The 27412-nt window shown below is 39.7% G+C and overlaps 1 protein-coding gene across 2 annotated transcripts in view; it reads right to left on the bottom strand.

Annotated features, from left to right (window-relative positions):
- Nucleotides 1–6797: 6797 nt before the first annotated feature.
- The window catches only part of TBC1D23 (TBC1 domain family member 23), an 83024-nt gene continuing 62409 nt past the window's right edge, over nt 6798–27412 (bottom strand). Inside the window, exons 14-19 of one of the 2 annotated variants that reach the window (XM_070071986.1) lie at nt 24503–24642; nt 22506–22550; nt 17435–17523; nt 14396–14531; nt 11599–11793; nt 6798–8480 (exon numbers count right to left, since the gene is read on the bottom strand). In XM_070071986.1, the coding sequence (XP_069928087.1) occupies nt 8399–8480; nt 11599–11793; nt 14396–14531; nt 17435–17523; nt 22506–22550; nt 24503–24642 (687 nt within the window). In that variant the 3' untranslated portion in view covers nt 6798–8398. The remainder of the gene's footprint in view (nt 8481–11598; nt 11794–14395; nt 14532–17434; nt 17524–22505; nt 22551–24502; nt 24643–27412) is intronic. The other variant, XM_070071985.1, reaches the window with a different exon arrangement.

Raw genomic sequence — 27412 nt, 5'->3', positions numbered from 1 at the left:
TATATGCTTAAATGTAACAATTTTAGGTTTTGCTTGTTAGTACAAATCAATGGTGTTAACCCTTGCCAGACAGCTCATAGTTCAGTGTGTAAAAAAAAAATACCTTCAGTAACTACGTTCACATGTGCAGTATTGTATCAGTCCTGTGGCCCCCATGTAACATTAGAATATCCAATCAAATGTATGCAGGTAACCATATAAGGGAGACAAAGAGGCTAAAACCATATATAAGGGAAAACCCTTCTTTGTTCAGGGATCAGGATTTTGGATAAGAAATTCCACCTGGGCCTCATGCCAGCATAATGAAAGACTACATCTTATTAAGAGTCCTTGGTGTCTTGTCTCGGGACATGAATCCTGCTCCACTCTTTCTGCCTCTGTCTATGTAGTGAACCAGCGAATGAGAGACCTGTCTGTCCCTCTCTCTGTCAGTAGCTGCTCCTCTCAAATAAAATAATATTTAAAAGAAAAAAAAAGAGAAAGTTCTTGAGAAATGGAATTAAAAGATAAGTTTAATTTGGTACAAAACTTTTGAAAAATCCATGCATATCAGGAGTCTTGAAAAAGTTCATAGAAAATGTGTATTATGCACTGTATATAAAGATAATTGAAAATGACTCTTTATGAAGAATGGGATGGGAGAGGGCATGGGAGATGGGATGGTTGCAGGTGGGAGGGAGGTTATGGGGGGGGGGAAGCCGCTAGAATCCAAAAGTTGTACTTTCGAAATTTATATTTATTAAATAAAAGTAAAAAAAAGAAAACTATGTATACAGGAATTTCAAAAGTTTTTCACCAAAATAAACTTATTTTTATATTTCATTTTCCACATTTTTAATTTCAGATTTATTTGAAAGGCAGAGTTAAAGAGAGAGCAAGAGGCATAGATCTTCCATTTGCTGGTTCACTCCCTAAATGGCTGCAACAACCGGGGCTGGACCAGGGAAAGTTACAGAGAGGCAGAGGCAGGGGCGGTGGGGAGGTGGGGGTGGCAGAGAGATTTTTCTTCCACTAATTCACTCCCCAAATGGCCTCAACAGCCAGGTCTGGGCCAAGTGGAAGCCAGAACTCCATCCTGGTCTCTCACATAGGTTGCAGGGCCCTAAGTATTTATGCCATCGTCTGCTGCTTTTCCTGGGGCATTAGCAGGAAGATAGAGCAGAAGCAGAGCAGTTAGGACTTGAACTGGAACTCCAATATGGGATGGTGGCATTGAAAGCAGCAGCTTAACTTGCTGCACCACTAAGTCAGCATTTTCCACAAATGAGGTATCCTATTTAGACACATACTGTTTTAATATTTATTTTATTTCAAAGGCAGAGACAGATATTCCATCTGCTAGTTTATTCCACAAATGCCTATGATATCTTGGGCTGGACCAGGCCAAAACCAGGTGCCTACCCAATCTGGGTCTTCTATGTGGGGGGCAAGGACCCAATCACTTGAGCCACTACCTTTGTCCCCCAGGGTGCCTTTTAGCTAGAAGCTAGAATCAGGAGTGGAGCCAGAACCCTGACCCAGGCATTCTGATAAAGAATGTGGATGTCCAAAGCAATGTCTTTTTCTTTTTTTTTTTAAAGATTTATTTATTTTATTTGAAAGTCATAGTTACACAGAGAGAGAAGGAGAGATGGAGGTGGAGGTGGACGTAGAGGTGGAGAGGGGTCTTCCATCTGCTAGTTCACTCCCCAGATGGCCTCAATGGCCGGAGCTGCGCCGATCCAAAGCCAGGAGCCAGGAGCTTCTTCCAGGTCTCCCAAGTGGGTGCAGGAGCCCAAGGACTTGGGCCATCCTCCACTGCTTTCCCAGACCATAGCAGAGAGCTGGATTGGAAGTGAAGCAGCCAGGACTCAAACTGGCGACCATATGGGATGGCGGCACTGCAGGCGATGGCTTTGCCTGTTACACCACAGTGCTAGCCCCAGCAATGTCTTAAGTTTTTTTTTTTTTTTTTTTTTTTTTTTTTTTTTTTAAGATTTACTTATTTATTTGAAAGTCAGAGTTACACAGAGAGAGGAGAGGCAGAGAGAGAGAGGTCTTCCATCTGGTGGTTCATTCCCCAATTGGCCCGCAATGGCGGGAGCTGTACCGATCCGAAGCTAGGAGCCAGGAGCTTCTTCCAGGTCTTCCATGTGGGCCCAAGGACTTGGGCCATCTTCTACTGCTTCCCCAGGCCATAGCAGAGAACTGGATCGGAAGTGGAGCAGCCAGGACTCAAACAGGTGCCCATATGGGATGCCGGTGCTTCAGGCCAGGGCGTTAACCCCCTGTGCCATAGTGTCAGTCCCAGTGTCTTAATTTCTGTGCCAAATGCCCATCTCTGTTCTCAAATTTCTGATACAGTTGTCTATAGATTGGAATATTTGAGGTCAAATCTTTCCTTATACACATGACTTTGGGAAATTTATTATTTTTTTAAAAGACTATTTATTTGATAGGTAGTGTAACAGAGAGAGCGAGAGAGATCTTTCATCTACTGGTCTATTCCTTAAATCTTTGTAATAGCCAGAGCCGGCCCAGACCAAAGCCAGGAGCCAGGCGCTTCTTCTGGGTCTCCCACATGGGTGCAGGCCCCAATGACTTGGACCATCTTCCACTGCTTTTCCAGACACATTACCAGGGAGCTGGATTGGAAGTAGAGCAGCTGGATCTTTTTTTTTTTTTTTTTTTTTTTTTTGGACAGGCAGAGTGGACAGTGAGAGAGAGAGAGAGAGACAGAGAGAAAGGTCTTCCTTTGCCATTGGTTCACCCTCCAATGGCCGCCACAGCAGGCGCTCTGTGGCCGGCACACAGCGCTGATCCGATGGCAGGAGCCAGGTGCTTATCCTTGTCTCCCATGGGGTGCAGGGCCCAAGTACTTGGGCCATCCTCCACTGCACTCCCGGGCCACAGCAGAGAGCTGGCCTGGAAGAGGGGCAACCGGGACAGAATCCTGTGCCCCGTTTGGGACTAGAACCCGGTGTGCCGGCGCCGCAAGGCAGAGGATTAGTGAGCCAGGGTGCCGGCTGCAGCTGGATCTTAAACTCGAATCAGCACCATACTGGATGCCAGCACTGCAAGCAGCGGCTTTACCTGCTTCACCATAGCAGCGGCCCCACAAACCTTTTTAAGTACTCTGAAATAAGAGCTTAAAAAGTACTTGGCCTGGAATATCAGTTCTTTAAATGTTGCCCATTAGTAGCCAAACATCCAAACTATGCAAAAATCTCTTGGTTTTTAATTGTTGTTAAATTAGCTCAAATTTCAGAAATTGTGTGGACCATGCAAAATGTTAGTTTTTATTTTTATTTTTTTTACTTTTATTTGAAAGGCAGAGTTACAGGGAGGGAGAAAGAAAGAGGGAAGGAGGGAGGAGGAGGGAGAGAGGGAGAATCCCCCATCTGCTGGCTCACTCCCCAAATGGCCAAATGGCTGGCTGAGGGCTGTACCAGGATGAAGCCAGGAGCCTGGAGCTTCCTTTGGTTCTCCCAAGTGGGTGACAGGGGCCCAATGACTTGGGCCATCTTCCACTGCTTTTCCCAAGTGCACTAGTAGGGAGCTGGATCAGAAGTGGAGCAGCTGGTAATTGAACTTGCGCACATATGGGATGCCAGAGTTGGAGGTGCAGGCTTAACCTGCTATGCTACAATGCTACAATGCTCGCCCCTATATTCAATTTTTTTTTAAGAGTTTTAATTTTATTTACTTGAAAGGCAGAGTTTCAGAGAGCGAGAGAGAGAGAGAGAGAGCAAGCGAGCGCACCACTGCAATGGCTGGGCTGGGCCAGGCCAAAGCCAGCAGCTAGGAGTTTCATCCGGCGGGTCTCTCACATGGGTGCAGGAGTCCAAGCACCTGAACCATCTTCCATTGCTTTCTCAGAGCCAGGAGCCAGGAGCTTCATCCGAGTTTCCCACGTGGGTGGGAAACTGAGCATTATTTGTGTGAATCATGTGTTCTGTGCATTGATTTATGTCTAACCTTTTTGTTAATATCTCACGGACTTGATTATTGCACCTTTATGTTGTTATAAAAATGTGTAGTGTGAATCCTCAAACTTCATCTTTAAAAAAAATTTATTTATTTGAAGAGCAGAGGGCCAAAGAGGGAGAAAAGAGATCTTTCATCTGCTGGTTCACTCCCCAAATGGTTACAACAGCCATGTTGGGGCCAGGCTGAAGCCAGGAACCAAGAACTCCAACCAGATCTTCCATGTGGATGGCAAGGGGTCCAAGTACTTTGGCCATTTTCTATTCCTTCCCAGGAAACTGGATTGGAATTGGAGCAGATGGGACTCAAACTAGCTGCTCTTCTTCCAATCCAGCTCTCTGCTATGGCCTGGCTGGGACAGCAGTAGAAGATGGCCCAAGTCCTTGGTCCCTTGAACCCATATGGGAAACCTGGAAGAAGCTCCTGGCTCCTGGCTTCGGATAGGCACAGCTCTGGCCACTGCAGCCATCTGGGGAGTGAACCAGCAGATGGAAGACCTCTCTCTATATAACTCTTTCAAATAAATAACAAAAAGAGTACATGTAAAAACACAGTCATTTATTTTCATGCAAAATTTTGAAATCTGTTAATTTTTAATAAGACATATTTTCCATGAACTTTTGGGATTACCTTCATATTAGCAAAAAATGTTCCTGGGATTCTGAGTGGAATTATATTACATCTGTAGTTCAATTGGAAAGAAATGGCATCTTAACTATGTTATCTTCCAGTCCATAAACACAATTGCCATTTATTTAGATCTTTTGATTTCTTCCACATGCATTTTGTAGTTTTCAGTATACAGAGTTTATTAGATTTATATACAGGTGTTTCATGTTTTTGCTAATGCTAAGTGGAATCTTTTAAAGAAGATTATTTATTTGAAAGACAGAGTTAGAGAGAGGGAAATACAGAGAAAGAGATCTTCCATCTGCTGGTTCACTCCTCAAATGACTGTCAACAACTGGGGCTTGGCAGGCTGAAGCCAGGAGCCAGCTTCTTCCAGGTCTCCCACATGAGTGCAGGGGCTCGAGCACTTGGGCCACCCTCTGCTGCTTTCTCAGGTACATTAGCAGGGAGCTAGATCATAAGTAGAATAACCAGGACAAGAACTGGCACCCATGTGGGATGCTGGCATTGCAAGCAGCAGCTTTACCTACTATATCACAATGCTGGCCCCTCTAAGTGGAATTTTTTTCTTTAATTTGAAAGGCAGAGGGAGAGGGATAAATGAATTTCCATCTGCTAGTTTACTCCCCAAATAGCCATAATGGCTAGGGGTGGGCCAGACGGAAGCCAGGAGCTTCATTCAGGTCTTTCACACGTGTACAGGGGCCATCTGCTGATGCTTTCCCAGGTGCACTAGCAGGGAGCCGGATTAGAAGCAGAGCAGCCAGGTCTGGAACCAGTGCCCACATGGGATGCTGGCGTTGCAGGAAGAGGCTTAACCTGCTATGCCACAGTACCAGCCCCTCTAAGTTGTATTTTTAAGAACACTTTTGGTTTCCAGTTGTTCATTACTAGCGTATGGATGTATGAATGATTTTTGTATGGTGAACTTCTTCCAATCTTATTAAATTCATGTAGACAGTCTTCTGCAAATATGAACAATTTTATTTCTTACTTCCCAATGTGTATGTCTTTAATACTTTTCTTGCCTTACTGCATTGGTCAGTGAGTAATGGTGAGAGTGGACACCATTAAATGTCCCCAGTCTTTAGGGAAAACCATTCAGTTTTTAACCAGTAAGCCTAAAGTTAGCTGTAGGTTCTCATTTTTCTTAATTGTTTATTTATTTGTTTAAAAGGCAGAGTGACAGAGAGAGAGAGAGAGAGATTGATTTTCCACTCAGTGGTTTACTCCCCAAACGTTCATAATGGCTAGGGTTGGTCCAGGCTGATGCCAGGAGCCAGGAATTCTATCCAGGTCTCCCACATGTATAGCAGGAACCCAAGTACTTGGCCATCATCTGCAGCAGGACGCTGGATCAAAAGTGCCAAGTAGCAAGAACTCCAATATGGGAAGGGAGGGGGGCATCTCAGGCAGAGGTTTAAGCCACTGCATCACAATCCCTGCCCCAAACTGTCAATGTTAAGTTGAACGGCTAATTTATGGCTGGTTAGCTTAACATACCAGAATATCACAATAAGGAGTTGAAAGTCCTGTGTAAAAAATACTAGTGACAACATGGTTGAGTTTATCAGTATAAGTTTATCAACCTTACAAAAACATGCTATTAATGGTGGGCAAGTGGCATCAATTCTACATAGAGATTTAATTTTATAGCTTAAGAAGCAATCATTCTCAGGGAGTGGGGAGAGAACAGGGGGTGCCTTCCCTTTTCACTGATTCAATGTCATCTTCAAAATATGGAAAATAATACCAACCTCACAATGTTACAAATTCTGCAATTCTCATGAGTTCCTAAGAAGTGGACACCTCACAGTGAATCCTAGTTCTGTGGTCAGTGAGCCAGTACAAGGAGGACGAGCTACATAACTGCCCAAAACATTCGATGAAATGTATTTTCATTTAATAGTCTTGACTGTGGTGTTATTTAGATGAGAAAACAAGTTAACAAAAGTTAAATACCTCTAGGTAGTATTCAATTTACTATAAGTAGAATTTAATGTCATTATTTTTAAGTTAACTCTTTTCCCTCTCCTTTTCTAGATAAACAAAAATGGAAATCTGATTTTACAAACCAGAAATCTGAACACTTAAAATTCTACTAAAATAGCCTTTAATTTTCATTGTGGCATCTAAAGATTTACAAGCTGGGGGTGGGGGTGGTGGGAAGAGGAGAGAGACACTGTCCTTTAAGAACAAAGTTTTGAGCAAACTGTATTTGTTTATTTACAGTTGTAATTTATAAACAGTAACACAAACATTTTTACAATAATATTATGAAAAAAGTCCCATGGCTGAAATGGGCAAAAAAAAAAAAAAAAAAAAAAAAGAGAGAGAGAAAGAAAGAGAGAGAGAGAGAAAGATTCAGGACATTTCTAAAGGGAGTGGTAAAGGAAAGGGAAAAAAACGCAATACAAGAGTTTTAGGGAGTTATAAATATCAAATATTGTACCAGGTGCAATTTCATGCAAATGTCTTCAACCAAACTTTTTATTTAGATATCAGAACAAAATGCTTTGAATACTTATTTACTTGATTCTATTAAATAAATTAAAAAAAAACTGGCTGTTAACAGGGTACAACTGAATATTTCTCCTATCAACCCCTTAAGGATAATCCATTACATTTTAGGACATGGCAGATGGTGAGTAGTTACCACTTCCCTAATAGATTTTACCAAAAAAATCATCCAAAGACCCAAATGTGTTCCTAGATTTATTTCACTCACTGAAGGTGTCTAATATGGACTGCAGTAAACTAAATTGAGAAAGCTGCAAAATAAAGTATTTAACTTTTCAGTTTTGTCACATTAAAAGAATAAAAATAGTTTCAAACTACTAGAACTTTAATTAGAAGACAAAACCAACTGAAGAGAAAGAAAAATTTGGAAAGTGATGATAAAAACAATTGTAGTTTACACAGCTCTCTGATTATTTGGCTTATTATTAAGTAGATAATAATGTGCTCACAGACATAATCTCAATGAGGATAAATCAATGTGTGCTCAACACCTGTCTTGAAATATCCTAAATCAAATACTAGACTTGTAGTAAAGACCAATGACATCTTTACAGATATAATTCTGTGCTCAAGAGGTTCACTTTAATCTTAACATATCTATTACTTCTTACAATGCTATTAACTGCTCCCTTAGAAAATTGTAGGATGAAGCTTAGTACTTCTGAAGCACTTAATGTCCAAAAAATTAGATAATGGAGCAAAGGTGACTGGAACTTGAGTTTCAACATTTTAATAGCTGGGACTATGCTTTGAGTTGGCTGGAATCTTGATCCATTTCTCAAAAAGATTTCACGCTTTTTAAAAAAATAACAAATAGTTAAGCTATTTACGTTTTTGGTTTTGGATACTAATCAGTGGAAAAAACTAAATGGAGCAGTTAAAGAAGTCTCTTCAACTAATTTTACTTCCAATTTTCAGTGAAGACACTGCAAACAGATGTGTGTGGTTGCTTTTAAACCTGGAAGTGATGCATGTTCCCTTAAAACAGCTCTTCAAAACAGAACTGTATTCTGTACCCCTACTCCATCAGGGCACAGGGCCAGTTACTTCAGTCACTTGATAACTGACCTTTATAATAAATCATTTTATAAAACCAAAAATGCAAAATAAATTTTTAAAAAGGTTAACTGTCCAGAGGTTGATTATAATAATTTACATTTTCTTAGATCTGCTAATCAAGCACCCCCATGAGCAAAAAACAGGTCTTTGTTTAGTATTCAGTCAGGAAATACATATATTCATGTTTTTCTTGGTTGCCTTAATTTCATAATTTTCTTTTATATTAACTTTCCAAAGCATCCAAAACTTTCATGATCTGTTGTTTTATGGCTTTGGTGGCATCCCCTGCATTTGGAATCAAATACCTATGGGAGAAAAATACATTAATACAGTACTTTCAGGAGTGAGTTAGGATATCATTTCCAGTAAGTTTTCTCTGACTCACAGAGCCAGCAGAGATGCTCTCCTATGTATTCCCCGAAACTTATTTCAATATATATTCAAAAGCTTAATTTGAAAGAAAAGCTAAACATGAAAGCAATTTGACTTTTCAGAGTATTTTATACAATATAGAGCTAAAATTCTTTCAAGAAATATTAACTATACATCATAACTAGATAATAAAACACAAGAAAAAATTTTCTGCAGCCAGCAGATATGACCAACTTCAGTTATAATCTGATAATATCTAATTCTGAAGACAATGCCAACTTCAACACTTAGTAGCCTGACCTTAATTAAGTAATTTAAGTTTGATAAAATGGGAACTGTTAAAATTAACCATATTTTACAGAGGGTTATATACATTAAAGAAAATGTTGCCACTTCTGTTATATTAAAAAGGTGACATGCATGATAATTATGACAAAGTATCAATACAATAGATTAAATATCCATTTTCTTTTCCAGGAGCATAAAATACTGTTATTAAAATATTTTCTATAAAACCTAACAAAAATCCTACTGTATAATATAATTTGTATTACTTATGTAAGATATTACACAGAAATTCTAAGAAAAGGTGGGAGAGGAAATCTGGCTAACTAGTCTTAAATGCAAATGTCTATTATGACTATCTTCCAAAACTTTAGATTTAAAAAAAGGCACTGATTGATATATGTACACAAAAAACTTCAATTTCTTTAGCAAAATATATGGAAACCTTTAAAACAGAAGGTTCAATTACTGTCATGCATCAGTTACAATTCAAATGTGATTTGGTTAGGATTAATTTATAAGTTGATATCAGAATGTATGTACCCTCTGTCCCACTGAATCTACACGTATAAATTTATCTTGGGAAAATAAATTGGACAAGTATGTAAATATGGACCTTTAAATATTAGTAGTGAAACACTGGAAACAATCTAAATATCAATTAATGATATTGGTTAAATCAATCCCCTGAAAATATTCATATAATATTTATCATTAACAATAATTTATATTTATTAAATGTAAATAAATTCACAGTATTCTAGTAAGTTCTTTCAAAAAGCAGAAAAAAAAAACCTCACCTGTATCACATTTACCTTGTTTTTAATATAGTCATATGTGGCTTAACTTTGGGACCAAGTAATATGTCATTAGATGATTTCATCATGTGGTCATCACAGAGTTCACTTACACAAACCTAGATGGGACAGTCTACTATACAACTGGGCTATATGGTATAGCCTATTGTTCCTAGGCTACAAATATACATAGTAGGTTACTATTCTGAACACCACAGCAATTGAAACACAATGGCAAGTATTTGTGTATGTAAACATGTAAATACAGAAAAGGTAGAGCAAAAATATTAGGCAATAGAAATTTTTCAGCTCCATTGTAATATTATAGATCTGTGATGTATGCGATCCATCACTGATTGAAATATCATGATGCAGTGCATGACAGCATATGTATACATACGCACAGAAAGATACATAAAAAGATATTTATAGAAGTGTTAACAGGGTGGAATTTGGGAAACACATTCTTTATATGTTCCTTTATTATGTGAATATTTTCTTAACGTAAATATACACAAAATAGTGATTTTCATTTGTCTTATTCTCATGAGGTATATAAATAGTATAGAATAATGCTACTTGTTACTGTCAGTACAAGATGAAAAGAAATTGATTACTTTTCCCTTCCTACTGAAGTTGATTATTTAAAAGTGCTCAGACATTATCTTAAGCTACTTATTCAAGCATTCCTGTAAACAAGAAGCATAATCCCAAATCATGCAAGAACAATCTGAACTGATAACAAGGTGAAATGAATCACAGATCAAAATCAGGAGGGCTCTGTTTGCTTCTAACACAAGCTAGATGTGGGGAGGTGGGTATTTGTCTAGTGGTTAAGACATCAATAAAGACACCTGCATCCCACTTCAGAGTGCCTGGGTCTGATACCTGCTCTGGCTCAGACCCTAGATTTCTGTTAATGCAGACTCTGGAAGGCAGCAGGCAATGGATCAAGTGGCTGAGTTGCTGCCACCTACACGGGAGACATGGATTGAGTTCCTGGCACCCAGCTTCAGCCTGGCCCAGTCTTAGCCACTACAGGCATTTGAGAATAACAGATAGGAACTTTTGGTCCGTCTCTCTGGCTCTCAAAGAAATGAACTTAAAAAAATCTAAGGAGTAATTCAATAATTCTTGGGCTTCATGATTTTATCTATAGGTTAAAAATGGTTCAATATCAAGGTGTGTAGCCCTTGTACCAGTCAGTGAACTGTTAACTGGTCCAAAATAAGATAAGGAGAAGCATACCTCATACAAGACTGTAAATTAACTACTACAGTACCCAGCACCTAATTTATTGAAAGTTTGTCAAAACAGGAATAATCTGATGAAGGAAAATAAATACACTGACTTACAAAAAAAGGTAATGGTTATGGGTGAAATTGACATTCTTAGATTTATTTCTTACAGCCCTTTTCTCTACTGTTGAGGAACAGTGCTGTTTTCTTCTTAGTATTTGCTGAATTCTTTACTTAGTAGAGGGTTAAATTTATGATTATAAAATAAACAAAGCATGTCATTGTAAAAATTAAATGAACGAATAAGAAAGGAAGGAGGGAATGTGGGCATGCTCCTAAATCTGTATATATGAAACACATGAAATTTGCTCACCTTATATAAATAAAAAAATGAAAAATATCTGCAAGTTGTGACCCCCAAAATTTAAAAAAAAAACATATCGACTTACATTCTCAGGTAAGTTTCTTATTTCATCACAAACTAGCATTTAATGCAGCACTAGCGGGGATGATTCCTAAGCACCCTTGTGTCAAAAAGTTTATGAAATTTGCCATTGGACTTACTGAATTCATCATATATGCCTTAAGGATTGTAGAGAAAAAGACAGCAAAGAACACTAATAAAAGCAATTCAAGCATCCTGTTCCACCATGTATTCACCCAAACAGAGAAATTATGCTTAACAACGAACTGTGTTAACTCTGATAATATCATCTTATGAGAATTCTTACCTTTCAATCGCCAAGATTTCTATTCCTGAAGCACTGCTGTTTCCATACTTGAAAGTAATTAGCTCAGGATGTTTTTTTTTGGATGTAATTTTAACTACAGAATTTAGTGCTTGTCGAGACTGTATATACGCCAATCCTTTCCGCGAAAGAATCTCTCGTAAACAGTACATATGTGTTGCAGTAACCAACAGATGACTTGGCAGAAAAACAATGAAAGAAAAAAGAATTTTAAATAAATGCAATTCAAAACAAGCATCACTTCAACAGTTCAAATTATAAAAACATTCAATTCTAAATTACTTTTCAGTCAAAAAAAAAGTTCTAAAAAGTGAGCTGTGTAAGTTTTAAATTCTTCTTTGATTTTATGCAAGATCACTGTTTCATTAACAGATAAACCTGCAACTACTTAAAAGGTGTAATATTTATAAAATTTAAGTGTGGGGGCCGGTACTGCGGCTCAATAGGCTAATCCTCCGCCTTGCAGTGCCGGCACACCAGGTTCTAGTCCCAAACGGGGCACCGGATTCTGTCCCAGTTGCCCCTCTTCCAGGCCAGCTCTCTGCTGTGGTCAGGGAGTACAGTGGAGGATGGCCCAAGTGCTTGGGCCCTGCACCCCATGGGAGTCCAGGATAAGCACCTGGCTCCCGGCTTCGGATCAGCGCAGTGCGCCGGCCACCGTGGCCATTGGAGGGTGAACCAACGGTAAAGGAAGACCTTTCTCTCTCTCCCTCTCTCTCACTGTCCACTCTGCCTGTCAAAAAAAAAAAAAAAAAGTGTGGGGCCAGCACTGTAGCAGGTAAAGCTGCCGCCTGCAGGGTCAACATCCCATATGGGCACCGGTTCAAGTCCTGGTTGCTTCAGTTCCAATCCAGCTCTCTGCTATGGCCTGGGAAAGCAGTGGCAGATGGCCAAGTCTTTGGGACCCTGCATCCACATGGGAGACCAGGAGGAAGCTCCTGGCTGCAGGCTTTGGACTGGCGAAGCTCCGACCATTGTGGCCATCTGGGGAGTGAACCAGCAGATGCAAGACCTCTAGCTGCCTCTGCCTTTGCCTCTCTGTAACTCTGCCTTTCAAATAAATAAATAAATAAATTTTTTTTTTTTTTTTTTTTTTACAGGCAGAGTGGATAGTGAGAGAGAGAGACGCAGAGAGAAAGGTCTTCCTTTGCCGTTGGTTCACCCTCCAATGGCCGCCGCTGCAGCCGGCGCACCGCGCTGATCCTGGCAGGAGCCAGGAGCCAGGTGCTTTTCCTGGTCTCCCATGGGGTGCAGGGCCCAAGCACCTGGGCCATCCTCCACTGCACTCCCTGGCCATAGCAGAGAGCTGGCCTGGAAGAGGGGCAACCGGGACAGAATCCGGCGCCCCAACCGGGACTAGAACCCGGTGTGCCGGCGCCGCAAGGTGGAGGATTAGCCTATTGAGCCACGGCGCCGGCAATAAATAAATCTTTAAAAAAAAGTTAACTGTGATATAGAAATCATAAAACAGATTTTGTATTGAAATGGAATATACTACTTTGCAGGCTTTTCACAGTTTTATCTATATTCAGAAACTATTCTGATTTAACACACCACAGCCTCTAAATCAAACAATACTAGGCAATAGTTGGGTTTCTTTATGTATTTTGAATATTTTGTAATTTCATCCTAAAGGCAAAATGAGCACAGAATTATGAACATCCTCCTTATACCTCAGCTCACTTTAAAAACAGCGACAAACTCTTACATTTTTGAATGGAATAAAAGACAAATATCACAAAGGTCTAGAATGGCAAACATTCTGCAGGACAACTGGCCTGGACAAAAATGATTCATTCACTGGAAAACAATGAAGAAGCGAGGGGAAAGAGGAAGGCAAGGGGTGTGGTGTACTCCTGCATACTGGATGAGACTAAAAAGATATAATAGGCAAATGCAATGTGTCAACCATGACTGGGTCCTGGATTAGGAAGAAAAAAGAGACTACAAAAAGATACTTTGGAAATACTCTGAAATACTCTGAAAAATATGTTAATTTAAAACTTTTTATTTATTTATTTATTTATTTTTTGACAGGCAGAGTGGACAGTGAGAGAGAGAGACAGAGAGAGAAAGGTCTTCGTTTGCCGTTGGATCACCCTCCAATGGCCGCCGCTGCAGCCGGCGCACCGCACTGATCCGATGGCAGGAGCCAGGATCCAGGTGCTTTTCCTGGTCTCCCATGGGGTGCAGGGCCCAAGCACCTGGGCCATCCTCCACTGTACTCCCTGGCCACAGCAGAGAGCTGGCCTGGAAGAGGGGCAACCGGGACAGAATCCGGCGCCCCAACCGGGACTAGAACCCAGTGTGCCGGCGCCGCAAGGTGGAGGATTAGCCTATTGAGCCACGGCGCCGGCAATTTAAAACTTTTTTAAGGTGAGGTAATGGCTCTGGAGTTGTACAAGAGAATGTTCATACTGTTGGAAGACTGATGCTGAAACATTTAGGGGTGGAGAGCCACATCTGTAAGTTTCCTATGAATGGTTTGACAAAAAGGAAGTGTATGTGTGCCTGTGGATGGGGTGGTGTAAAAAGATGTTGAGAGCTGGTAAATCTAGTACAGTATTATAAAAGTACTCATTTATTATTTCTTTGACATTTTTAAAATTTTCAAAATAAAAAATTATTTGAAATATTTTTATAAATTGAAACATGGAACAAGACAACAGAAGGAAATATTTTAGTGTATTTAGACAAATAAAATTTTTGTAGTTCAGTTTTATACCCTTAAATTCCCCAAATTTAATTTTACTTCTGAAGAAGGCAGTAATAAAAGTACCTAGGAAACATGTGTCCACTTTCTTTTACTTCTTTACAAGGAAAATGATGCTTGATGTCTGGCTTGTTTATCCAAGTCTGGATGTTTACAACCTCTTTTCTATCATCATCTGACATCGACGAACTGTCAATTTCATCTGTAAAGATTTAAAATGTCAACAGTTGTTATTATCAACTTTCAAAATGATCTATTTCTTAATAGCCTGAAAAAAATTCAGTAATATTTTGAATACATGGATTGAAAAAACAAACTACAACTCTAATTTGGCTACTCTCTGAGCATTTCCATATGCATAATTATTATGTATGGTAAAAAAAGTCAAGTGACAAGACTAAGAATATACTTTTAAATGTTAAACTACTTGGAGGATCGACTTTTTGAAATATATATAGATAACATAACTGTGATCTGACTAGTCCATAGAAAGAAAGCTGAATTGTCCAAAAATAAGCAGCTATTGATATTGAAGGTAAAAACAGCAGAGTTCTTTTTCTCTTGCTGGTTTCTGGTTTTAAGGAAAATAACAAGTCAATCTTACGATAATTAAGTGAAGATCTAGTTTTTTTTCCATGAAAGAAATATAAAACATTGTAATTACTATATTTTTCTAAGAAAGGGGAATTACAGTATTACAGTCCCTAAGGTTAATAATTATAAATACTCCTACTTTTGCTTAATAAATACTTCAAAATATAGACATAATGAAATCTCATGTATCCACATTTGAGCTTAAATAAAACTGAAACCCTCATGTGCCTCTCCTAAACCACATTACCACCCTTTCCTCATGAAGAATTAACGACTTATCTGAATTACATGTTAACAATTCCATACAGTGTATGAATATCCCTAAATAAATAATGTTATGTTTTGCAGTTTAAATAACATGTATATAAAAAGCACTCTAGGAGCAGGCATTTAGTCAGTGGTTAGGCTGCCAGTTGGGACACCCATGTCCCACACTGGAGGGCTTTAGTTTTTGTGCAGGCTCCACTACCAATTCCAGCTTCCTTAGTTCCTCCCTTAGGAGGAACTAGGGAAGGCTCAAGCACTTGGGTCCCGGCTGCCCTTATGGCAATCCTGGACTGAGTTCCTGGCTCCTGGCTTTGGATTGGTCTTTCCCAGATTGTTGTCAGCATTTGGGGAGTAAACCAGGCAGCAGATGGGAACTCCTTGTGTCAGTCAGTCTCTGTCTCTGTTTCTGCTTTTCAAATAAATAGTTAAAAACCAAAAACCAGATTACTTTATTGCATGCTTTTGCCACTACTACGCTACTTCCAACATTGTGAAATTTATCCATGTTGATAAACATACTTTTAGTTTTTATTTTTATTACTGTGCAGTTTTCCAAGGAGTAAATATATACATGTGCATCAACAAATGTAAATGTACCACAATTTATTCATCCATTCACTTCTTTTGCTAATGGAGGTTGAGATATTCAGAGACAGACAAAGACAGATAACAAGAAGATGGCAAAAGAGAGGGAAAAAAAGAAGAAAAAGACACTATCAGAAATAGCACATTTTGGGGCCAGCACTGTGGCATAGTATGTTAAGCCTCCACCTGTGATGCTGGGATCCCATATGAACACAGGTTAGTCCCGGCTGCTCCACTTCGAATCCAGCTCCCTGCTGATGGCCTGGGAAAGCAGTAGAAGATGGCCCAAGTGATTGGGCCCCTACACTCACGTGGGAGACTTGAAAGAAGCTCTTGGCTCCTAGCTTTGGACTGATGCAGCCCCAGCAGTTGCGGCCATTTGAGGAGTGAAACAGTGAATGGAAGACCTCCCTCTCTCTGCCTCTACCTCTCTATGCCTGTAACTATGCCTCTCAAGTAAGTAAATCTTTAAAAAAAAGAAAGAAAGAAATAGCACATCTACCTCAATGCAAGTTTCTAGAAGGTGATTTTGTACTATTCTGAAAACACCAAATGTGAGCCACTCTAATCTAGCATTCTTACTGTTAAAAATTTATCCTCTGGATTTACTTTGAAAAGTTCACCTATGTATATGCATAAAATATCTCTTGACATTTGAAGCAAACATACTGGAAGACCACTAGTATCAACTGGAAGAATACTGGTTTAATAAATTATGGAATGTTCATATGATAGAGAATGAGATAAATGGCCTGAAATGCAACATATACTACCAAGTAAAAAAAGAAAAGTGAGATTTAGGGAGTCTTCCCTCCACCCCCTCATTTTGTATACATTTATTGTTTTTTTTTCCTAAGTCAATACACATATCAAAATTAACTGTGATTAATTAATCAGGGTCATTTCAGCAGTAAGATTACAAACTAAATATTTCCCTGGCACAATATCCCCACCTGGTGGCTCCTGAGTACATTGCCACCAGTTTCAAATGGCTTTTTTCAGATGTTCCAATTTTGGAATTCTCTGAACTTCTATAACTCTCAATTTCCTAGGTGGGAAATTAGAGATTAAATTCAATCCCAAAGATATTCAGTTTAAACACTTTTTAAAAAAAAGATATATTTATTTATTTGATAGTGAGAGTTATACAGAGAGACAGATCTTCCAGCTACTGATTCATTCCTCAGATGGCAGCTAAGAGCTAGGGCTAAGCCAGGCTGAAGCCAGGAGCCAAGGAGCTTCTTCCGGGTCTCTCATCTGGGTGACTACAGTCTAAGAATTTGGGCTATCTTCTGCTGCTTTCCAAGGCCATTACCAGAAAGCTGAATGCTGGTGTCGCAGGTAGCGGATTTACCCGCTACACCACAATGCCAGTCCATTAAACACTATTTCTACACTGAAAACCCCAAAATATCATCAGCTTGCTCTTCCTGTGAGCTGAAGACTCTTAACTGCCAAATCAACATTTTGGCTTGGATTTCTAATGGGCACAGTTTTAAGATGTTGAAAACCAAAGTCTTAATAGAAAGCCATATTCTCCAATCTTTCTATAAAATCTCATTTTTTTTTCAAAGTAGTTGTCAGGCTAGTCGCTGTATAACCTCTAGAACCACTTCCTGTGACTGCGGAAAGCAGTCTTAGATAAGTGAATTACTACACCTGTGTCGTATTCCTCTTCATCCCCAATGCTGAAAACTGGCTTTACACCACGGTAAGGCTTGCCCACTCTGTCACTGCTGCTCACATGCCTGTTTTAGGGAGAAAAAAACCGTAACTTGAAATGTTATCAAAGACTTTGATCAAGCATCATTTGAATGTTTATAAACAAAATGTTTATAAATTTATAAACATTATCTCCCCCCCTATATACTACCCATAGTTTTGGGATAGCCATGTTTAGGAAACTGAAAGACAAAGAAATTATGTTAGCAAAAGTAAAATAAGGATGGGACAGGTGAATATTCAACATAAACAAATTAAATTTTCAATAGTCATATTAAAACTAACACCTAGATCTGTTTGATATTAGGAAAATCACTTATCTTCTTTGTTCCTGTTTCCTCATCTATAAAATAAGTTTGAGGCTGGTATCATGGTGAAGCAGGTCAAGCCGCTGCCTGCAACACCAGCACACATATAGGTGCCAGTTTGAGTCCCAACTGCTACACTTCTGATTCAGCTTCCTACTGCTGGCCTGGGAATAATGGTGGAGGATGGCCTGGGTGCTTGGACTCCTGTCACCCACATGGGAGACCCGGATGGAGCTCCTGGCTCTTGTGGCCACTTTGGGGAGTGAACCAGTGGAGAGAAGACCTCTTTCTCTCTCTGTAACCCTGGCTTCTAAATAAATGAGTAAAACCTTTTTTGTTTTTAATGATAACACTGTTATCCATGCTTCAGGTTTATTGTGAGAATTAGCTAGTTTTGGGGGATGGGAAATAAAGCTCTTAGAAAAACAGCTGGTATATAGCAAGTTTTACATAAATGCTTGTTAGAAAAAAAGGTATGGAGCTAAATATTAGAATATGAATATTCTAATAGGAGTGCTCAAGTCTTTTCATATAGGTACAGATGTCTTATGGTTTGTCCTCCAATTTATTACTACTACTTTTGTTTTAATAGAAATTAAGATTTAACCTGTTGTGCTACAGTGCCGGCCCCCAGAAACTAAGATTTAAATATGGTTGCATAAATATAAATATAAGCAAATCATGACAATGAATCTGCCTTTTTTTTTTTCAAGTGGCAGAGGCATAGATAACTTGTAAACTCAAATTTAGTTCCACTAAAAATGTTACCCCTGTTTTGAATATCTGTTTACTTTTTAATTAATACAAAATCAACTAAAGGAAAATTAAAATGTTAACAGCAAATACCACATGTTTCTGGAGAAAAAAATCATGGTTTATTTGTAGAATTAGGTTTAGTTAAGATTACCTACTACACTGTAAGACTATAGCTGTTTTTCTTTTTGGCATATATGAAGACATCCAGAGTCTTCTATTTCAAGAGATATACAGGGGCTGGCGTTGTGGCATATGGGCGCTGGTTCGAGTCCCGGCTGCTCCACTTCTGATCCAGTTCACTGCTATGGCCTGGGAAAGCAGTGGAAGATGGCCCAAGTCCTTGGGCCTCTGCACCCATGTGGGAGACCCGGAAGAAGCTCCTGGCTCCTGGCTTCGGATTGGCACAGCTCTGGCCGTTGCGGCCAATTGGGGAGTGAACCAGCGGATGGAAGACCTCTCTCTCTCTCTCTGCCTCTCCTTCCCTCTCTGTGTAACTCTGACTTTCAAATAAATAAATAAATCTTAAAAAAAAGAGAGAGAGAGAGAGATACAATGTGGAAAAAACAAATCAAGTTTCATGTCTACTTAGTTTTAGAATTCAATTTTCCCAGAATAGATCATATCTATATTTTAAATATTTTTAGATAAGTATCATCAATTAAAATCTTATTATAACCTAATTTTTGTGAAGTAGATTTGCATCTTTACTTCTTCCAAAACAACACTTCTCAATAAACAAAAACAGGGGCCGGTGCTGTGGTGTAGTAGGTTAAGCCTCCACCTGCAGCACTGACATACTAAGTCCTGGCTGCTCTACTTCTGATCTAGCTCCTTGCTAATGGCCTGGGAAAGCAGTGGAAAATGGCCCCAATTGCTTGGACCCCTGTACCCATATGAGAGACCTGGAAGAAGTTCCTGACTCCTGGCTTTGGATCGGTCCAGCTCTAGCAGTTACGGCCATTTGAGGAGTAAACCCGCAAACAGAAGACTTTCTCTCTCTGTAACTCTACCTCTCAAATATATATATATATATATATATATATATATGTATTAAATATATATATTTAATAGAGTGTTTAGGGGCTGGCATTATGGCATAGAGTGTTAAGCTGCTGTGTGTGATGCTGCCATCACATATCAGATGTTGGTTGAAGTCCCCTGCTACTCTGCTTTCACAGTATGGCTTCATGTTAATGCACTGGGAAAGCATCAAAAGACGGCCCAAGTACTTGGGCCCATGCCACCCACTTGGGAAACCAGGATGGAGTTCCTGGCTCCTAGCTTCAGCCTGGCCTAGCTGTAGCTGTTGTGGCCATCTGGGGAGTGTACCAGCAGATGAAACACTTCTTTCTCTCTGTATTTCCCTCTCTCTCTGTTGTTCTGCCATTCAAATAAACAAATAAACAAATCTTTAAAAGGAGGGTTTAGTGTTTAACAAATATTCTCTGGGACTTTCAAACTACTTAAAAACACAAAGCTCATTGCTTGATTAAATTACAGGTTATGAGATGGTTTGGTCTTATATTAAAACAAATAATATACAATTATTCTATAAATTATAAAACTATGTTCATTAGAAAGAAAAAAAGGAAATTACTAACTCAAGCACCTTTGAGAATCAGATTCAGATTTCTATCAGAAGGCAATGACAAAAGTAACAGCTTTATCTAAAATAAAACTGTTTAAGTGGCACTTAGATTATCAAATTCTAATGAGATTAAACTATAGGTTCTCTATTGATACTAAAACATAATTATACTGTTAACATTCGAAAGTAACAAAGATAATGTTTGAAGAAGAAATGCTTGAAGAAGAAAGCAAGAATGAATAAAGACATAATCTTTTTAATGAATAACAAGTTATTCATTAGATTTAAAATACAAGGAAAATTTTCATGAACACAAATGCTAAGGACTGATGAGATTTCCTAAAAGATTGGCTAAAATGAAATTTAATAGCTGGACTATTTAAAAAGCAATGTATTGGGGCTGATGCTGTCATAGTAGGTAAAGCCTCCGACTGGGGTGCTGGCATTCTATGTGCACCAGTTCATATCCTGGCTGCTCCTCTTCTGGTCCAGCTCTCTGCTAATGGCCTGGGAAAGCAGTAGAGGATGGCTCAAGTGCTTGTGCCACTGCACCTATGTGGGAGATCCAGAAGCTCCTCACTCTTGGCTCCTGGCTTTGGACAGGCCCAGCTCCGGCTGTTGCAGCCATTTGGGGAGTAAAGCAGCACATGGAAGACCTCTTTCTTTTTCTCTCCCTCTCTCTGTAACTCTGCCTCTCAAATAAATAAATACATCTTACAAACAAACAAACAAAAAAAGGTAGTATATTTATAATTTTTTGCCAGGTCATAGAAACATCTACAAGGTAGTTTGGCTTGGTTGTAACTTATTTCAGCAACCTCAGCAAGAAATCAAACTCATCCAAACTTTTCACTAAATTCTATTTTCAAACAAATATACCAGCTTATGAACAACTGAAGATAACTGATGTTAAAAAAATAACTTGGGAGAAAACTTGGGAGTTAAATAAAGTTAGACTAATGTAATGATCTTATATTAGGAGAAAGGTAATTCACAAATATAATATAATTTTAAAGAAGGAATTTTCTTTAAAACAGTCTTAGGAAGGGGCAGGCGTTTTGTCCAGTAGTTAAGGAATTCATTTGCCATGTCAAAGTTCCTGGGTTTGGTTCCCAGCTCTGGCTCCTGACTCTAGTTCCCTTTTAGTGCAGGCCCTGAGAAGCAGCAGTGATGGCTCAACTGGTTGGGTTCCTGTCACCTAAATGGAAGACCTGCATTGAGTTCCTAGCTGCTGGCTTCAGTCTTGGCCCAGCCCCAGCCATTGTGGGCACTTGGGAATGAAGGAAAGGATGAGGGGCAGCCTCTTACTCTCACTGCTTCTCAAATGAATAAAAATTAAAGAAAAAATAGTTAAAATTATAATAGATGCTCTGTAATTGATATTGTATAGGAACAGTCACAAAAAATAAAAACTCTCATCATCTAAGTTATTAGAAAAACGCCATTATCTTTAAAAGTAATATGTCTATAGTCACCGAAAGTGTTGAAATGATTTGAGGAAAAAGTCAACTCTCTGTATTCTAAAGCTTAACTTACATCAAAGTATGACTAGAATGTCTTTTTAAATATTCATATTTCTTGCTACAGTTGATATTCTAATTTACAAAAAAATTCTGTGAATATCAAAACTGTAATACCATATAGATTAAGATGGTAAATTTCTTTTCCTCATCCTAATTGAAGATTCAGTAGATTTTCAAGCCTTAAACTTATCAAATATTTATGTCTTTTAATGACAAGCACACCACTTAATGTGGGCAAAGAAGTGATGGATTATACATTAAAATATCCACCATGGTCTAATTTCTTTCAAGAAAAACAAAACATTTAAGCCCAGGTTCTTTTGGAAATATTACTTCACCAACCTAAATATATACATCTCAAGAAAAATCTAAAATTATAAAACTACATCATATACATGAAGTGTATCTACTTTTAGGTATTGTGATTTTTCTCTACTGTTAAGGTAGGCAACAGAAGTAAATGATAGCCATAGCTAGTACTTTGCCAGCTCTCAACTACTGCCTACTTTGCTTTGTATCTCTTTCTCCTTTCTCAGAATAAAAACTCCAGGTTTCATGAAATTCTTAAGTTAGAATGAACTTGCTTTTCTTCTGAGGAATCAGAGATACAAAGACACATGCAAGAAATAAAAAGCATTAAAGTGATCAGGCATAAACCAAAAAGACAAACAGATCAACTGGCATGGCACACTCCTACAAGCAGAATGAGACAATCTGAGCTGTTGAGATAGCTGCATGAGATGTTAGCCAAGATGGCACAAGGCTTAAAGATGGCATGGGACATGCTAAAAGAAAAGGACAATTTCATAAAGCTGCTCTGCTCATTGGCTTACCGCTCTGTACATGATCTGTCTGGCCAAGGAAGATTGAAAGACATTCTACAGCAAATTGAGGTAAAGGACAGAACAAAATGATTATAAAAAAATGCAAAAGTTTTAAAATAAAAATACAGTATAATCAGTTTTTGTAATCCACAACGTACAATATACAAAGAAAAGATCTCAATCATCGTAAGTACAAAGAAAAATAAAAAAATAGCTTTAAACAATACTCTTAAAAAAACAAGTCTTTTTGACATAATTATCACCAGCCCATTTTAAAATAAAATTTTAAACATTCCTGCTATAAAATTTAGCAATTAACAGCCACCTAATTTGGAAACACTAATGTAAATGGAAAGAATTAGGCTCTGAGAGCAGGCATAACTATATTAAGCAAACAAATCTCTCTGGCCTATTAAAACACTTAATAGTTAACAGTTGACCATTTCAGATAAAGTACCATTTTTTAGATTAGTGAAAACAATGTTATTTTCAGTGCTATTTACTAAAATGGGTGGGGGTTGGGAAGCACTAAAAGACAAACAAAAAATTCCTGATATTCAGTTCTTAAAGTCAATTATTTCTTTCGACTTTCCCAGGATACTACAAGTTAAAACATGACAATGAAATAAAATACTAAAACACATTTTGGAGATCAAGTTTGCTTAGAAATGAAATCTGTGGGGCTGGCATTGTGACATAGCAGGTTAAGCCTCTATCTATGACACCCAAATGCGTGGCTGGTTAGAGAACTGGCTGCTCCACTTCTGATCCAGTTCTTGTTAATGTGCCTGGGAAAGCAGTGGAAGAAGGCCCAAGTGCTTGGGCCCCTGCACCCATGTGGGAGACCTAGAAAAAGCTCTGACCGGCGCCGCAGCTCACTAGGCTAATCCTCCGCCTTGCAGCGCCGGCACACCAGGTTCTAGTCCCGGTCGGGGCACTGGATTCTGTCCCGGTTGCCCCTCTTCCAGGCCAGCTCTCTGCTGTGGCCAGGGAGTGCAGTGGAGGATGGCCCAAGTACTTGGGTCCTGCACCCCATGGGAGACCAGGATAAGTACCTGGCTCCTGCCATCGGATCAGCGCGGTGCGCTGGCCACAGCGCACCGGCTGTGGCGGCCATTGGAGGGTGAACCAAAGGCAAAGGAAGACCTTTCTCTCTGTCTCTCTCTCTCACTGTCTACTCTGCCTGTCAAAAAAAAAAAAAAAAAAAAAAAAAAAAAAAAAAGAAAGAAAGAAAAGAAAAAGCTCTGGATCCTGGCTTTTGCCTGGCCCAATCCTGGCCATTGTCACCATTTGGGGAGTGAAATAGTGGATCAAAGATTCTCTCTCTGTCCTCTCCTCCTATTTCTTTAACTCTGCCTTTCAAATAAATAAAAAATAAATCTTAAAAAAAGAAGAAATGAGATCTGTGTTATAATTGCAAAGGAAGCTTTTAACTCTAGGAACAAGAAAGAATTTTTAAAAAACCTGTAAAAAATACATGTATTAATATATTCTCAGTTACAGTAAGAGACAATACATTCTTAAACTTCTTTAACAATTGTTAGGTATGTCTCTCATAATTCATGGGGAAGTAGGTTTTATTTATATTCTGTAAACAAAATTCTATGAATACATAAACTTTTACATTTGAGAAAGCAGGATTCTGCTATATTTAACATGACCAATTCCTCTAGGTTTTCAAAACTTGGACCAGAGGAAGAAGTTCCTGATGAGATCACTTCATTTAATAGATAATTCCCCATCCATCTGACATTTGGGAAACAGTTATTATATGAAGTGTAAAATACAGGAACACTTTGAATTTTTTTAATGGATGGCATGAATGGACAGATTCGTTAATTTCTTACTCTGACCAAATAGTAATAAGATACATCTTGAAATTATAATGAAATAATAGAAAAATGTATCTTAAGACCCTTTTCTAGAACAAATTCAACTAATATTAACTTGCTTTCAGATATATTTTAGTTTCAATTACACATCATAAACTTGTCTAAGCAACTCACCGGTCCACAGGAGTAGATGTATTCTCAATAAAACTGATAACTTTTTCCCTAACATTAACAGATTTTGTCTTCAAAGCCACAGTCATTTTATTTACTAGTGATTTCACTCCTCTATCATTTGAGCCATTAGAAGATTCACCCTGAAAAAACAAAACAAAAGAACATACATGGATAAACTGCTCTCTGAATGATCAGCAGATCCACTACTGCTAAAGGTTGTCTGTCTGTTGCATTCCTGCCAAATTCATTTGCTGAAGCCCTAACTCCCAATACATTTCAGAATGTGACTGTATTTGGAGAGAGAGCCCATTAAGAGTTAAGCATGATTAAATATCATACGGGTGGGCCCTAATTCAATCTAAGTGGTCAACAGAGAGAGAGAAACAGGGATATATGCAAAGATAAAGTCATGTTAAGATTTGGGGGGAAAGATGGTCATATGCAAGCCAAGCAGAGGGGCCTCAGGATAAACAAAACCAGCCAACACCTTCACCTTGAACTTCTGGCCTCCAAAACAGTGAGAAAATCAACTTCTGTTGTTCAAGTCACCCAGCCCTTGTGGGATATTTGTTATGGCAGCTCTAAAAAAACCATTCATCAGCTTTTCAAGAACAGAGGGTGAAGAGGCAGGTATTGAGGTACAGGGGGTGGAGCTGCCACCTGCATCCCATATCAGAGTGCTTGTTTGAGTTCCAGCTACTCTGCTTCAAATCCTGCTTACTGATAATGAGGCTAGGAAGGCAGCAGATGATGCCCAAGCGCTTGGGTACCTGCCACCCACGTGAAAGACCTGGGTGGAGTTCTGGGCTCCTGGCTTCAGCCTGGCCCAGCCCTGGCTGTTGCAGACATCTGGGGACTAAGTCTGCAGACAGAATATCTCTTTCTCCATCTCTCCTGCTCTCTGTCACTCTTTCAAATAATTCTAAAAAAAAAAAAAAAAAAAAAAAAAAAAAGTAAAAATAGAAAACTGTATTTGCACATATATGTGTGCATAGTCTTTTTTTTTTTTCCTTCAAGATTTTATTCATTTACTTGAGAGGCAGAGTTACAGACAGACAGAGGAAGAGAAAGAGAGAGGTCTTCAATCTGCTGGTTTACTCCCCAGATGGTCACAATGGCTGCAGTTGGGCTGATCCAAAGCCAGGAGCCAGGAGCCAGGAGCCCCACCTGGGTCTCCCACATGAATGCATGGGCCCAAGCACTTGGGCCATCTTCGACTATTCTCCCAGGCCACAAGCAGAGAGCTAGATTGGAAGAGAAGCAGCTGGGACATGTAGGAGACCTGGAAGAGGCTCCTGGCTTTGGATCAGCCCAGCTCCTGACATTGCGGCCATTTGGGGAATGGACCAGTGGATGGAAGATTCTCTCTCTCTCTCTCTCTCTCTCTCTCTCTCTCTCTCTCTCTCCCCCCCCCCCCCTCTGTAACTCTTTCAAATAAATAAAATAAATCTTTTAAAAAATATATGGCTGGTGCCGCGGCTCACTAGGCTAATCCTCCGCCTTGCGGCGCCGGCACACCGGGTTTTAGTCCTGGTCGGGGCACCGGATTCTGTCCCGGTTGCCCCTCTTCCAGTCCAGCTCTCTGCTGTGGCCAGGGAGTGCAGTGGAGGATGGCCCAAGTACATGGGCCCTGCACCCACATGGGAGACCAGGAAGCACCTGGCTCCTGCCTTCGGATCAGCGCGGTGTGCTGGCCGCGGCAGCCATTGGAGGGTGAACCAAAGGCAAAGGAAGACCTTTCTCTCTGTCTCTCTCTCTCACTGTCCACTCTGCCTGTAAAAAAAAAAAAAAAAAGAAAAAAGAAAGGAAGGAAGGAAGGAAGGAATAAATATATATAATAGATGTGGATACAATTCTTTCCTAAAAATTATTTATTTTATTTGAAAGACAGAAAGCCAGAGATGGCCACAGGGATTGAGATCTCAAACACTGGTTCACTCCCCAAATTTCTATAACAGCCAAAGCTGTGCCAGGCAGAAACCAGAAAACAGAAACTCAATCTGAGTCTCCCACATGGGTGGCAAGGACTCAAGTACTTGAAACATCTTTTTTTTTTTTTTTTTTTTTTTGACAGGCAGAGTGGAGAGAGAGAGAGAGAGAGAGAGAGAAAGGTTTTCCTTTACCACTGGTTCACCCTCCAATGACCGCTGTGGCCGGTGCGCTGTGGCCGGCGCACCACGCTGATCTGAAGCCAGGAGACAGGTGCTTCTCCTAGTCTCCCATGCGGGTGCAGGGCCCAAGCACTTGGGCCATCCTCCACTGCACTCCCTGGCCACAGCAGAGAGCTGGCCTGGAAGAAGGGCAACCAGGACAGAATCCGGCGCCCCGACCAGGACTAGAACCAGGTGTGCCGGTGCCGCAGGCGGAGGATTAGCCTATTGAGCCGGGGCGCCGGCCCAAGTACTTGAAACATCTACAACTGCCTCCCAGGGTGTACATTAGCATGAATCTGGTAGGAGAGTCAAAATTCAAATGCAGGCACTCTGATATGGGATGCAGGCATCCAAGTGGCAGCTTAACAGCTGTGCCAAAAGCCTGCCCCAAAAGGTATGGACATTATTTATTTATTTATTTGAAAGAGAAAGGAAGAGAGAGAGACAGAGAGAGAGAGGGAGGGAGACCTATGTTGCTGGTTCACTTCCCAAATGGTCACAATCGCCAGGGCTGGGCCAGGCTGAAGCCAGGAGCCAGGAGCTTCTTCTGGATCTCCAACACGGATGCAGAAACCCAAGCACTTGGGTCACCTGCTGCTGCTTTTCCAGGCACCATTAGTAGGGAGCTGGATCCAAAGCAGAGCAGCCAGAACTTGAACCAGAACCCATATGGGATCCTGGTGTTGTAGGCAGAGGCTTAACCTGCTATGCCACAACACTGGTCCCATGGACATAATTCTTAAACTGCTTCACTGAA

Source organism: Oryctolagus cuniculus, chromosome 4, assembly GCF_964237555.1.
Source record: "Oryctolagus cuniculus chromosome 4, mOryCun1.1, whole genome shotgun sequence".
Lineage (NCBI taxonomy): Eukaryota > Metazoa > Chordata > Mammalia > Lagomorpha > Leporidae > Oryctolagus > Oryctolagus cuniculus.
The sequence above is the reverse complement of the archived record's forward strand: the minus strand, read 5'-3'. Positions and strand labels throughout refer to the sequence as shown.